Consider the following 13,596-nt stretch of genomic DNA (forward strand, 5'->3'; position numbering starts at 1 on the left):
ATATATATATATATATTATAATTTTACTTTCTTTAAAGGTGTCCGGAAATTCAAGCCTGTATAAATTCCGTTCTATGGTGCGATGGAGTTCGTCATTGTCCGTCAGGATTCGACGAGGAAGAAGCGAATTGCTCGTACCGTTTTAGCGTAACCCTGCTGTATGTTGCGGTAGGTGCTGGAGCACTCGGAATATTCTTGATTCTGCTTCTAGCGACGGGATGTTTGAAGTACTGCCTCTACCGTCACAAGACGCGGAAAAAAAAGAAAAACGTCGCACTGAACGTGAATAATCTTCAAGTAAACCACTCGCAGCACAACAACGGACTCACCGGGAGCCGCCTGGGTAGCGGTAGATACAATATGACCGCTCCACAAGAAATGTACCTCGATAATTACGGCAAGGACAGCATTTGTTGACAATACGCCATCGCCAACATCGAGACTACCGTGTGAATATTTCAGTTTTGCAATACTTCCAACGTGCTCGTGAAAAGCGACCCGTTATTAAACTATACAATATACTACCGTAGAAATATTTATATACGGCAACAACGGATTTTTATCGATTTGTTTGGACTTCGCATGAAAATGTGGTTCTCTCAAATTTTATTGATTTTTTATTGAAATCTTTTACACTATCGTTGCGTTCGAGATACTCGAGAAAATGGAGGGGATGGATCTTCAGAATGTATCCAAAGAAAACGAGAACCAGCAGTGGCTCGGCTGCAACTGTTGCAAGCAGAAGTGTTTCAGACTCTATTGACTATACTGAAATCACTGCAGCATAACGTTTACCCGTGTACGATGCTGAATCTCCATCGTCTTTCCCCCAAGAAGCTCGCCGAGCCAATTTTCTAAACACGACTGAAACCTAACCTCTCCAATCTATACACTTCGATGAATATGAAGTTGGCAGAGATAAAAAATTTATCGCTGTATCCGCGCTAAATGTCCTGATTTTTGACTCCGTGCCAATTAATTACCGTAAAGTAGAGTAAAATCTGTAATTAGGACATTTGGCAAATTTCGAAATCTTTTGAGTCTTTCCCGGAAGCAAGTTTTGTTCCACATAAGAAAGTACTCGTTATTGTAATATCACGCAGTCAACTTCACATTCATGGCCTCTTAGGTATCTTTCAAGGAATTATAAGAAATAAGTAAATAAATCGGACATATATTCTAGGTTTGATAATGATGCGAGAGATATGAGTGGAATTCAATGAATACCAAGTTTTCTGGATAATTGCCATGCTTAGCAACAAGTACCACCGTTATGCAATGTGCATAGAATTGAATGTACAGGTGAGAATTGAGGAGTGTAAGACTGGTGTGAATAATCCGCGATATGTTAAAATAACGTTAATCGTTCTGTTAATAAGTATTATGTTAATTATTAAGGACAGCGTTGTCACATTTCGAGTGATCGTTAACGCAACTTAGAGATTCCCCGTTAAGAATGATTCTGGGAAAGCTCAATTGGTAATTAAAAAATGTGAAGCTTCGTACAGTACTAACCTATATAAGAAAACAGTCGGTCCTACCGATCCTAGCAATATTATTAAGATTTAAGTAGAAAGAGAAATGGCATCGTATAACATAATTTAAATGATAAATATTGTGACGAAGGAACACACACCATTTAATCGAATCAATGCGAGTGTATTAATTACCGATCGGGCTTTCTATCGGAAGTAATCTCTGTGTTGATAAAAGTTGATTGAAAACAAGGTAGCACTGCCTGAAACGCTGTCCACATACGTCTGCATTCTGTGATAGAAGTAAGCGTATCAACAATCTGACAGAATTTCGAAAACCATCATAGAAGGATAGGTCACAAAAGCCTGGATTTACGGTAAAAAAAAGGAGAGTTCCCTCTACCTTATCGACGGAGCAGCCTTCGATCTCCCATTTTTCCGCCTTCCGAGCATCTCGAAACGTTCGCTCACGAATACTGCCATGCCAGATACTACATCTAATTTACAAGATTTTTATAACCTTCCTTCCGCGACCAATGAGATTTTAAAAGCCACTATAAGTCTGTTGGCGTTTTTTAGCATTCTCTAATTCGTTTCACCCATAAATTTAATCGATAATCGAACGAATGTAAAGTACTGAAAGAGGTAATTGGAGCTTCCGGGGATGAAGAATATACATCTCCGGTAGAAGCCGAACCAGGGCGACTATCATAGCAAAGGTATAAACACATGCATGTATGTAAGTACGTACACAAAAAGTAGCACCAAAAATGAGCTCGCACGTAGTTATGTGGATGGGCGAGGAACTTGAATCAAAGAGGCCTTGATTCAACGATGTTTCTAAGTGAGTATTACACGATGTATTGTAACCCCGTGTTTATAATTTTAATAAAATACCACCGCGTTAAAGAAACCCACTCCAGTCCCGTCGCACGTTTCTTTATAGTTATAAACGATTTTACTTCCACCTGCACCACCGGCGGTTGGTAAAATCGCAATACTCAACTGAATTTTATGATTGTTAGGGGGGGGGGGAGGGGATTTGCGAAAGCCCCACATCATTATGAGATAACTCGATTATTTAAACATTTAGCGTATAAATATAACGAATACGACTTTGTATATAAATTATTGTATCTTTTAGAAGAATTAATATGAAAAACTTTCTTTAACACGAACTGCCTTTTTGCTATTTTACTTTCACGAGGTAAACGTTATTCCCTAGATTTTTGTTATTACAAAGCCAAATCTCGAATTACTCATCGTTTCGTTTTGAGCTTAATTAATCAACATATTCGACGTTAATTTGTTTTTCAATCCTCTAATCGATTTTTCGTTTTAAGGTTAAGTCTCAAGTATTATAGTCGAAACATGTAGAACACAGTTTGGACATTCGTGCAGGTTCTAAAGTAGGTTATAAATCTTTTCTCATAACTCATTGATCTTACGAATTTTATTTCTCCTTCAAATACAGTTTCGCTGAAGTGCAGAGTAAAAGAATAGAAAGGTTATGTGTTTAATGGGTTAAGCTACAGTTGTTGCGATTGGTTGATTTTATGATGCATTTGGTTAAATTTAGTAGATATTTGAGAGAGTTGGTTCGACAGGATACATTTATGGAGGGGGAAGGCCAGGAGACGTTACAGGCGTTGAAATGGCGCCATATTGGCCCACCAAAATCGCTCCAGGGTATGGAAAATATTGATCAGGTTTGGCAAATGATCACAAGAAGGTTCCCCAATGCTGCTCCGTTGCTCTGTGAAATGGAATCCGTCATCGATCAGACTCAGGATCTTCTAAAGCGCCTCAGGGACTCTCAGAATCGAGAGGGGTCCCCCAGGACTCGCCGGAAAAATCTTGCAAACGATTCTTTGTCCTGCCACAGTCAGGATTCCTTACCGCGATACAGAAATGTGGTAGAATCTGTTGAGACTTTTCACCATTTTTCTTTTATTTCTTCTACCCTATTATCTCATAACGTCAAAGTTCTGTTATATTAACATTTTTTTGTTCCTTTTGATTACAAATTCAACCAATTTATCCTCTGAAATTTGATGCAATTTATTTAAAATTTTTCATGAATTTAGTTGAATAATTATGGGAGGCTTCATGATAGCAAGGAGAATGTAATGGACGTCACGGATTCGCAAAGTTCCTTGGAATCAAAATTAACAAAATTCACCGATTCCAGCGACTCTATTGACATTCCGAAAGATTACAGCGACCAAAGTTTTTCTGGCAAAAGTAGCGATAACTCGAAAGAAGAAGCCAGAAGTAATATATTAAGCCTACTATTCAGAGATAATGAATATAATTTTATAGATGCTTAAACTTTTCCCACATAGCAAATATAAAGAAGGTAAACCAAATTTCGAATGGAACTTCTACGACCGATTTTCCACAGGAATCTGTTACCACGAGTATGTTTTTAAGCGACACTTTAATTTAAAAACATCACCACATCTCTAATTTTTAAAATAAATATTCTTGGAAAAATTTCAGATTCAAAAAATAAAAGAAAAAGTTTGCAAAGGGATCCAATGAGTGATATTGAAAAAATTCAAATACTGCACATGAAAAGCTCAGAATCAAAGTTGCAAAATTTGCAGGATGCTGTGAATTTAGTGGAGAAAAGGAAAACACTTGAAGCAGATAAAAACCCCGATTCCCCAAGAGATCCGAAAGGAAAATCACTAAAATGTATATCAGTTTCGTATATTAAGTAATTTTTATCGTTAATTAATCGATACATTGTCTTACTCAAATGACAGCTAGAATCCCAATGAAAAGTAAGAATGAAAAGACTCCTGTTTTATCCGATCGAACGAACAAAAAAGGACACACAAACTTCGAAACAGAAAAAAAAGTTACATGAACAACGATAATCTCCCAATTTTCCTTTATTTTTATTCATTATTCTTTTTCATAAAATAGAACGAACTTCCTGAAGAAATGTTTTCAAACTTAAGAAATCCTCTGTATATTTTGGGAAATTACGCAATTCGTTGTCATGAAAAAGTAAATTTTCAAAGTTCGCCTGCCAAACGATCCAATAGATTCGAAGTTACTTGCAAATGTTTTGGATGTACTGGTAAAATTGTTCAGTGTTAAATACAAATGTCTTTGATCAGAAATGGTTTAAATGTTGTCTTCTTAGAAACGTCCATCCAAGAGACCGAAGAAGCTGGTAAGAATAAAGTGTCTTCGGAAATCCTAAAATTTTTAGCCATTCGTCAAATGGAGGAAACGAAAGATCCGAAATTACCTGATCTTTCCAAGCAAGAGTAATTATACGATAATATAAAGCTTGTATCTTAAGTTTTGAAGTTGTAACAAAATATGTAAACGGATGCACGCATTCATAGAATGCTGGCAATAATGGAATTTGGCTTGACCGATTTCGAGAAGCATGGACAATGGAAATTGTACAAAACTTGTTTGGAAAGGAACCTTGCTACGCCAACTTACGAAATCAAAAAACCGAAATCGCCCAATTATTCGTACGTTGCAAAATGTTCTGCCTTAGGTATTGTTGGAGAAGGTAAATCTACCGATAAATATGCCAGACAAGAAATCGTATTAATATTAACAAAGCATCGCAAAAATTTCACAGGAAATGGAATAAGGAAGTCGGTAGCTTTACAAATAGCGGCGGAGGATGCATACAGAAAATACGAGAATTCGTTAAAATCGACGAATTGAAGGGGAAGCTTGAAGGTTATTTTACACAGTTTTCATAGACCTCTTTACTCCACTTTATAAATCTTTATTTCGTTCAATAAAATACTTCTATACTATAACAAACCTTAAAAGTACATCCACAGCCTGTATAGAAAAATGACTAAGCTTTGATTCTCTCTGACATATTATATAAAAGATAATAAAAAAACGTGATAAAACGTACAATATTTGATCTTTTATGATGGTGGGGGAGAGAAGGCGTCGTTGGATTTCATTTTTATTTGCCTTCAGGTTGGTTTTAGCGGGTTCAATTTAATTTATGGTATTTTGGCCACTATCCAAGGCAGCTTTCCAGTTTTCTTGAAAGACCAATAGTCGTACAGGAGTTTGCCAAGGATCAGGAATATCAGCAGGGCTAAAATGACGTTCAGTACATCCAAAGGATAAATCGAGTGCTCGTTGTCCGGCGAAATGCAAATTTCTGTTCTCGTTAGATCGCGAATCTAGAAATCCCCGGAAATTAAGAAAATCTAGCAAAAAATAATAATTAATTAAAATTACCTCTTTATTCGAGTTTTCGTCACCTTCGACCAATGCACATTTGATGTCGTGAATATCTTTCATCAAATTGCTGTATCTTATCAATAGTTCCTGCAATTGGTAGGAGACTCTCGTTTCAATATATCTTTCATAAAATTCACTTTTAATTCCTAAAGTTATTTAATCATCGAATAAGTATACCTGGAAGCCTGGAGTGAATAAACAATCGCATCTCCAAGGATTATTCCCAAGATAAATGCCAGCTACTCCTCCACTATGCAAGAGGACATTTTCCAGAACATAAGTTGGTATCTGAAAAAGTTGCGTTAAAGGGGGAAACGTTTCTTGTGTATGTATGCAATATATATGTATATACAGGGTCCAACTAATTAATCGCACATTATGTAGTATTATTATTCTTCATTGCTACCCGATTACAACGCTTCGGATCCCATTGAAATCGATGCAGTGGTTATCGAGTTACAACCTTTTAAATATAGCATTCTTATCAAATTTTAACGCTGTAACGTCGCGCAAGTATGCATTGTTATATCGGTCATCCGCATTGATTTTAATTCGTCCAGGGTCTTCCGAGTTGTATCGCAGGAGTAATATTATATTAAATACGATGAATTTGTTGGACTCTGTATAATAACACTAGAAAAGGAAAGAATCTAAGCCCGAGCGTTGTCTGACTACAGTGGGGAGTAGAGTATCTCACTCAATTCCACCGCGTTTCCAATGTGTTTACACTCTGATAGAATTGTTTCAGCTGTATTATCTATAATCCCTGGATTACACCTGACTGGATGTACGAAAATCCTCTTAAAGCGGCGGATGGGAACAGCCGACGAGAGAATAATGGGGTAATTGAGAGGAAGGAAAGACACGTAGGGAAAATCGGCCCATAAATTCCACAAAATCAATTGGGATTGGGAAAATTTTGTCGTTGCTGGATTAATGAGAATCATAAAAAACGTACGAACATCTGTCAATTTGTTGCCCCGGAGACTTATGGCGCGAAAATGTTCCAGCCAATAGGAGCCTTCCAGTTCAACGATCGATTCTATCTCATTGTCCTCCACGTACAAATCCAAAACTGATCTGTATACCGGATTCGCTGCCAGGGGCTTCAAGTCCTTTATCTGTTGCAGACGAAAATTAATCTGATTAATCACTATGTTCAGGAATAGCATTGAACTGTAGAAAATTAAGCCAGATGAAGTGTAAATAGTTAAAAAGAAAGTTTTTTCAACAATTGCATAAATAATTGTCGGAGGAGGAAAAGAGTTAAAGGAAAGTTTGGTAGTTTATGTACTTAATTATTAAACAATATAACAAATTTGAGATTTAAAGGAATAGTTGATCGTGATAAACGAGGTAGACGAAAAATGTATTAAAAAAGGTATTGTTTCGTAGCAGATTATTGGAAAGCGAATGAATATAATTGAGGAAGTAATATTAATGAATAATTGTTTACCTGATTGCCAGTGAGGCGAAGTGTGGTAGTGTTGGCCGGCAAAAATTCTGGCATTTCAGTCAAACCCCGATGGCTGCAGTTTACCGAATTGAATGCAATCAGTTGTTTCTGCGCTTGCTTGCCCGATCTACCAAACACATACACCAATTCGCATGTGCACACGGTTCGTTTGCATTCCCCCTTCAGTGCCTGCAAATATTTTTATCCCACTTTTTCTCCCCTTTCTTCTTCCACTCCTTTTTCTCTCCTTTTTGCACGCAAGAGCAAAGAAACTTTACGAAAAGAAAAATCACTTCGCTCCCTTCGAAGAAACTTTTACATTTTATTCCAGCCTTCATCCTCCCTTTTTCTTTCCTTCCAACCCGCTTCCCTCTCTCCTTCTTACCTTACTCCCCCCCCCCTCCTCACTCTCTCTCTCTCTCTCTCCCTCTCCCTCTTTTATCTCCACTTCGAGAAAATCCATCAAACGCACATTGCTGGCCAGAACTCAACGATTTTCGAGTTAAATAAAGGAATCCGCAAATATTAAACACATTTTCTACTTTGCAATATTCTCTCTCCAATTTTCAATGATTTTATTCATTTCACGGATAATTATTCCGTCGAGTGAAATCATTTTAATAATCAAATTACTCGATTGTCATCATTCATTCGATTGGATTATTCTTGATTGATAATGAAAATGATTAAAATTGTTAAATTACTTGTTATTGTATTATTTATAAGATGTGGACGTAGAATGGAAATTCTCTATGTACCATATATAATACCTCGTATAATAATTACCAGAATAATTTCCATAACGGGCACGAGTAGCCTTCCTTCGTAAGGCGAGCTACAGCGAAGTTTATCTCTGTCAGAAATTTTACTCCCCGGAGACCCTTTACCCGTGTCAAGAATCCAACTGGCGTTCTCCGTGCATTTCAGGGGATTACCTGAGAGGAGAGAAAAAAAAACCAGGAGAATTAAAGCGAGAAGTTTAGTGGCGGCGGAAGGAGATAGGAAAAGGTGGAAAAATAAAAGAAGTTAGAGGGAGAGAGACAGAGAGAGATTGATATTAAGATGAAAGAGAGAGAGAGAGAGAGAGAGAGGGAGGGAGAGAAGAAAAACCAACCGGAAAGATAAATATGGTGAAGCGTCTCTGTATTAAAAGCCTTGAGGTTTATTTCCGCAAGGGCGTTATTTCTTAAATCTATGTTTCTCAGTGCTGAAAGACTCGAAAGCACACCATCCGGAAGCCCCTGAAGTTTCGTTCCGAAAATATTGATTTTCTAAACATAAAAGACGGAATTCAGTAATTTAGCAGAATTTTCTCTTTTCGTAAAATAGGACGTCATATTGGAAATGTATTATCAGTATGAAAATTAACCTCCAATAAACGAACTTCCGGTGGAAATGCACTTGTGAACTTCGTCAGGTTGCTGTTAGCTATCATAAATTTTCTCAAGGAGGTGAAGTTGGATAATACTTCCTCGGGGTCAAAGCTCACTTCCGGCCACTCGCAAAGGATCAAAGTACGCACGTTTTCAGCCCTGAAAAATTGTTGCAAAAGCTTATTGAATATGTTTCGGCGATTTTACATTTTGACCGTGGACATTTTTTTTAAATAAAATTATTAACTGAAAACTTAATCTTTAAAAATAATCTATAAAGTATAATCCATTAGTTTTTAAATTATTATATAGTTCCGAAAAATTCATTGATTGAAAGGACGAGTCATTGACTTTCGGCGAGAGTCCTCGTAGCTCAGTTATTGGACCAATAACAGTAAACGTGTTGAAAATTTGTTAAAAACGTTGGTTGTTACTCGCATAGCAAGAATGCTTCAGAAACGTTCATCAAACTTTTCCGGATTCAACTTGATTAATTGCCATGTTTTAGGAACGTTTCTGACACTATGTGTGTTACTTAGATAATAGATTTTTTAGTTCTATTTACGAGTAAATACTTGCTTTACCCCAGTTTCCAATTTTCGTGAAGCCCACCAAAACAGACGAGTCGATGGTCGATCTCCTTGAATTGGCATTCCGGATATTCGATTTTCGATTTTAATTGGTGCCAATCGCAGGCGTCGCTGTCCTTAGTGAAGCTATGTGTGCACATCCCGCAAGGAAGAAAAATACCTGACCTAAATCCAAAGACCGTCATTATCGGGGACTTGTCAAATATAGAACTTCCGGTCACTGTTGAAATTAACGGAAGACGGTGGCGTTTCCGGTAGAGATACGATGGAATAGTTTTTACGAATTTTTTCTTAAACATTAAGGCGACGCCTGTTCTCTCAGATTACACAAAAGGAGTTTTTTAATGAAAAATCATGTTTCGGCGAAGAAAATTTTGAAAATTAAAATGCAAGAGGTTGTAGGGGGGTTGGTGGTACTCTTTTATTTTTACAAACCTTTAGTCTTTTAGATAATTTATATCAAAAAATACAAAAGTAGAACAGAGTATTTATTGATTTCTTCTTTTTCATAAATGATCTGAAAAATGTTTCGTTGATTACTTGTAGACACAAATAATCTACAACTTTCGGCTTAACATGGACTAAGCTGCAGCAGCGGATACTCATTAAACCATGAATAATTAAGACACTAACGATGCTATCTAATCTAGTCTGCGAACATTCTGAAAAATCTCAACAAACGAACATGAAAAGCACGGTTGCTGCATAAAATATATTCTATGGAAAATTTACTTGAATCTGAATATATTCGATTTTTCAAACTTATTTTATCTACTATCCGATATCGAAAAATTATAATTATACTAGTTTAGGTCGGATTCTGAACAAAGATATTTTTAGTAGAACAAAATGTAACGATGCATGATTTTCAGCTACTAAAAGAATTGATTATTGTACTTGCAATTAAGAAAGATGATGAACTGAGTTAAAATCTAATCTTTTAGAATAGGGTATTCATTGAATTTGGAATGTTTTTCAATGACCTGCTGTAGCAAATCTATGCATCAGGAAGATTATTAATCTTGACTGTTTTGTACTTGGTATCGTCACGAAAAGTTACCAGGCCGGTTCTAAAATTTGTTCAAACAGAAGCCGCGTGTTATCTCGACTAACAACCATACAAGGTCTCGGCTGTCACTCACGAAATACACTTGCGCATCTCGCGCTGTACATTAATCCCACATCTGTTCTCCAAAATTAATTATGTCAATTTGCCATTAATAAACTGGGTAAACTAAGGTGACAAAAATATTTTTCTTTAAATTGTAAATGACATATATTTGATCACTGCACCGAGTCCTTACATCAATTTCTCGATCGATTGCTGCCCGTTGTACCTCAGAAATCTTCCGACAAATCATCCCCGTTGGAAGATTATAATTGTTTACTAAGTTTATTGCAAAGTACAAATCACTGATCGTGTCTGTGTGAGAGATGACAGTTTGCTTATTCTAATAAATTATTTTCGTAAGAATAGGAGATTTCTCTTCTTCTTCAGGAAAAGCATAAATAAAAATTCAAAACTTACAAGAAAATAAGCGCTGATAACAATTGATTCATTTTTCTTATAACGCAAAACACTAGATTCTTGATGAAATTTTTTATTCAGCTTAAAGATGAGAATTTAACGTTTAGAATAAAATAATAGACAGGGTTAGCGATTGTTTTTTTTTTTTACGGGGAACTGTATAGATGATATTATTGATAAAGGATCTTTGTCAAGTGAGTACAGGTGAGCGACTGAACGAATACGTCGAATTTCTAACATCTACGGCATCTGATAACGCGTATGGAATCACGAGAACAATTTTTTTAAACTCGTGATATTATTCTATCAATTATTATCAAAACTTTTGAAAAGGTCGTCTGATTAAAAAAGTTCTACTGTCATCATAAACATGAGTCTAAATATAATCAGTACAGAAATATCCTTTTTCGATTACATTATAAAATTTTATAACAAAATATTTTATAACATTGAACATCTACCGAAAGACTTAAAAAAATAACGAAGCATTAAAAAATAACATTTTTTCTAATAAAAAATCAATAAGTAAAGAGTAGGACAATTTTAAAAATATTTTCTAAACCGGAAATGAAAAAAAAAACTAGAAAATTACTATCCTTATCGTGCTAAAACGCGGCTTAACCAAATTAGCCAATAAAGAAGCTGGACAAGTTTGACTTGGATTCCGATTGGCTCTTGACTTCTTCACTGATCGAATCGAATATTCTATATTACCGATCAAGCAAACGGTTCCCCCGCCCGGCTTTATAAAAACATTAAGAAGAAAGCCGAACGAAGGTAAATCGATCACTTTTGCGAACACCGAAATTGCGTTTACCAGTTAATGGGGATTCGAGGCTTGAGGAAAGCTTTTGCAAAGTATTGCATGAAGGTCTTTTCCTACTGTTTGGTTCAACATTAAGGAGAAAAAATATCGAAGAACGAGATCGACTCAGACAAATAAAGTGTTTTGCTGTGAATAGGACGGAAAATCGTGCGTTTTTCGCAGATTTTATTGTTGAATGAAAATAGCGCGACGTTGTCACAGATAAATGTCAGGCATCGCTATTGCCAGGCTCGCCGAAGAGCGAAAAGCATGGAGGAAAGATCACCCATTTGTAAGTTTTCGATTTCTTTAAATACTCTTTCACGCTTTGTTTTTGCCTACCCAAAATCTGGCGCGAACTTTATCCCTCCCCCTCTCCCCCGACAAATGATGAACAATTTTCGGTTTTCGTCATCTCAGCGTCCTTGACCACTAATGAATTCTCGAGAATTACACATTTTTAAATTCTACGAATTCCTCTAATTTTATTTATGCCTAACCTCACTTTACAAAAATTTTTGTTAAAAAACTTTGATAATGCTTAATGTCCTATATACTTGTACTAATAGGTGATTTTTTTTACTAGGGTTTTGTAGCTCGTCCAACCAGAAATCCAGATGGTTCCCTTAATTTAATGAGTTGGGAGTGCGCAATACCAGGAAAAAAATCTGTGAGTGTTTATTTAATTTTTTAACTGTTTCGTAGACCTTTAAGATATCATTTGAATATTGCAGACACCATGGGAAGGCGGTTTGTACAAACTACGAATGATTTTCAAAGATGATTATCCCTCCAGTCCTCCAAAATGCAAATTTGAACCTCCGCTCTTTCATCCAAATGTATATCCATCTGGTACGGTCTGTTTATCCCTTTTAGATGAAGAAAAAGATTGGCGACCTGCTATAACCATCAAACAAATTCTTCTTGGCATCCAAGATTTACTTAATGAACCAAATGTAAAAGATCCTGCACAAGCTGAAGCATACACAATATACTGGTAAATATTTGGCAACTTTATTTAGTTTATTTTTTTTATATAAATAACTTTGCACTCTTGAAAATTTCAGTCAAAATCGTTTGGAATACGAAAAACGTGTTCGTGCCCAAGCAAGAGCTATGGCTCCTCAAGAATAGAAATTCTCATTGCCTCAACGAGAGATCTATTCCAGCTAAGTTAACTACATATTAAAGCATAGTCAAATCGAATAATCATCCCTACCATTCTTTTTTACTTGCAAAAATTAGTGTATGATAAGTTTATGTAGCATAGTGTCTTTAAATCGACCTATCACATGTGAAATTATACGCGCACATTTATCGAAGTTGGACAACAGCTTTCATAAACTGACAAAAGAATATCATTAAAGGTAGAAAAATAAGAAGGAAGAGCAAAAAAATTTAATCCATAAAATCGAAAAATGTGTCCAGTCCTGTATGTTTTATTTTTAATTAAAACAAGAATTGTTAGGTCTATAACACTATTGACCTGAATTAATAATTTCTTTTTATATTATATATCACTACATAGGTAGCTATTATATGGTTCTATATTATAATAAATACTGGTCTCGATGAACCGAGTCCCGACAGCAAATGTGAAAATAAAATAATTCGCTAGACATTAATGAGTCAGAACTCTAATATTCGTTTTAAATTTGAAATGCTCGTATTTTTAGAAAACTTAAGTAAGGATCTGTTAAGTAATGTACAAATCGGAAAAAATAAAATATTCCAATCCAAGTAATGCATCTTACAAATACGCTTACACGAAAAATAATACAAGCTAATTTCCTTAACAGTTGTAGAGTTACCGACGGTAGTCTAATTTTTTTAAGCAACTAAATCTGATTTTCCACAAAACGAAGGAATTTGAAAAACCTAGTTATTCGTTTAATTCGTATATACTTTTGATAAGAACTTATAATTCATTGCAGTAGTACCATAAATGTTATTCAGTAATTCAAGACTAAAAAACTTTTAACAGTCAAATTTGTTGGTTCCGTAATTCTAATTTAGAAATTACATGTTTTTAAGATCATTATAATGAAAATTGATTGGAATGAAATGACTCTAAGCAGCTTTATTAATATTTATGAGCAGAAGTACGTCATGTAAATGAAGTTT

The 13,596-nt window shown here is 35.6% G+C and overlaps 3 protein-coding genes across 6 annotated transcripts in view; 2 read left to right on the plus strand and 1 right to left on the minus strand.

Moving 5' to 3' along the window:
* LOC136780555 (uncharacterized) overlaps positions 1–2,478 on the plus strand; it is a 35,216-nt gene extending 32,738 nt beyond the window's left edge. For all 3 annotated transcript variants that reach the window (XM_066739002.1, XM_066739003.1, XM_066739004.1), the window contains exon 11: positions 39–2,478. In XM_066739002.1, the coding sequence (XP_066595099.1) occupies positions 39–417 (379 nt within the window). In that variant the 3' untranslated portion in view covers positions 418–2,478. The remainder of the gene's footprint in view (positions 1–38) is intronic.
* Positions 2,479–5,224: 2,746 nt separating this feature from the next.
* On the minus strand, positions 5,225–10,856 carry swi2 (Protein singed wings 2). Of its 2 annotated transcripts, XR_010823766.1 has the most exons (11): positions 10,668–10,856; positions 9,134–9,304; positions 8,546–8,708; positions 8,291–8,447; positions 7,963–8,111; positions 7,177–7,365; positions 6,683–6,841; positions 5,898–6,008; positions 5,718–5,807; positions 5,380–5,659; positions 5,225–5,300 (listed from the first exon to the last, which is right to left on the minus strand). XR_010823766.1 is itself a non-coding variant. In XM_066738876.1 (10 exons), the coding sequence occupies exons 1-10, from the start codon at positions 10,697–10,699 to the stop codon at positions 5,474–5,476; spliced, it is 1,407 nt and encodes a 468-aa protein (XP_066594973.1). In that variant the 5' UTR covers positions 10,700–10,856; the 3' UTR covers positions 5,231–5,473. The 2 variants fall into 2 exon arrangements, 1 of the variants encoding a protein (XP_066594973.1); XM_066738876.1 differs by having other exon boundaries at positions 5,231–5,659.
* A 610-nt stretch (positions 10,857–11,466) lies between these two features.
* lwr (lesswright) lies at positions 11,467–13,191 on the plus strand. Its single transcript, XM_066739108.1, has 4 exons — positions 11,467–11,764; positions 12,059–12,142; positions 12,207–12,469; positions 12,540–13,191. The coding sequence occupies exons 1-4, from the start codon at positions 11,699–11,701 to the stop codon at positions 12,604–12,606; spliced, it is 480 nt and encodes a 159-aa protein (XP_066595205.1). The 5' UTR covers positions 11,467–11,698; the 3' UTR covers positions 12,607–13,191.
* The last annotated feature ends 405 nt before the right edge of the window (positions 13,192–13,596 follow it).

Source organism: Prorops nasuta, unplaced genomic scaffold (assembly GCF_024137725.1).
Source record: "Prorops nasuta isolate Cenicafe-Biocafe unplaced genomic scaffold, Cenicafe_Pnas_1.2 PNAS00019, whole genome shotgun sequence".
Taxonomy (NCBI): domain Eukaryota; kingdom Metazoa; phylum Arthropoda; class Insecta; order Hymenoptera; family Bethylidae; genus Prorops; species Prorops nasuta.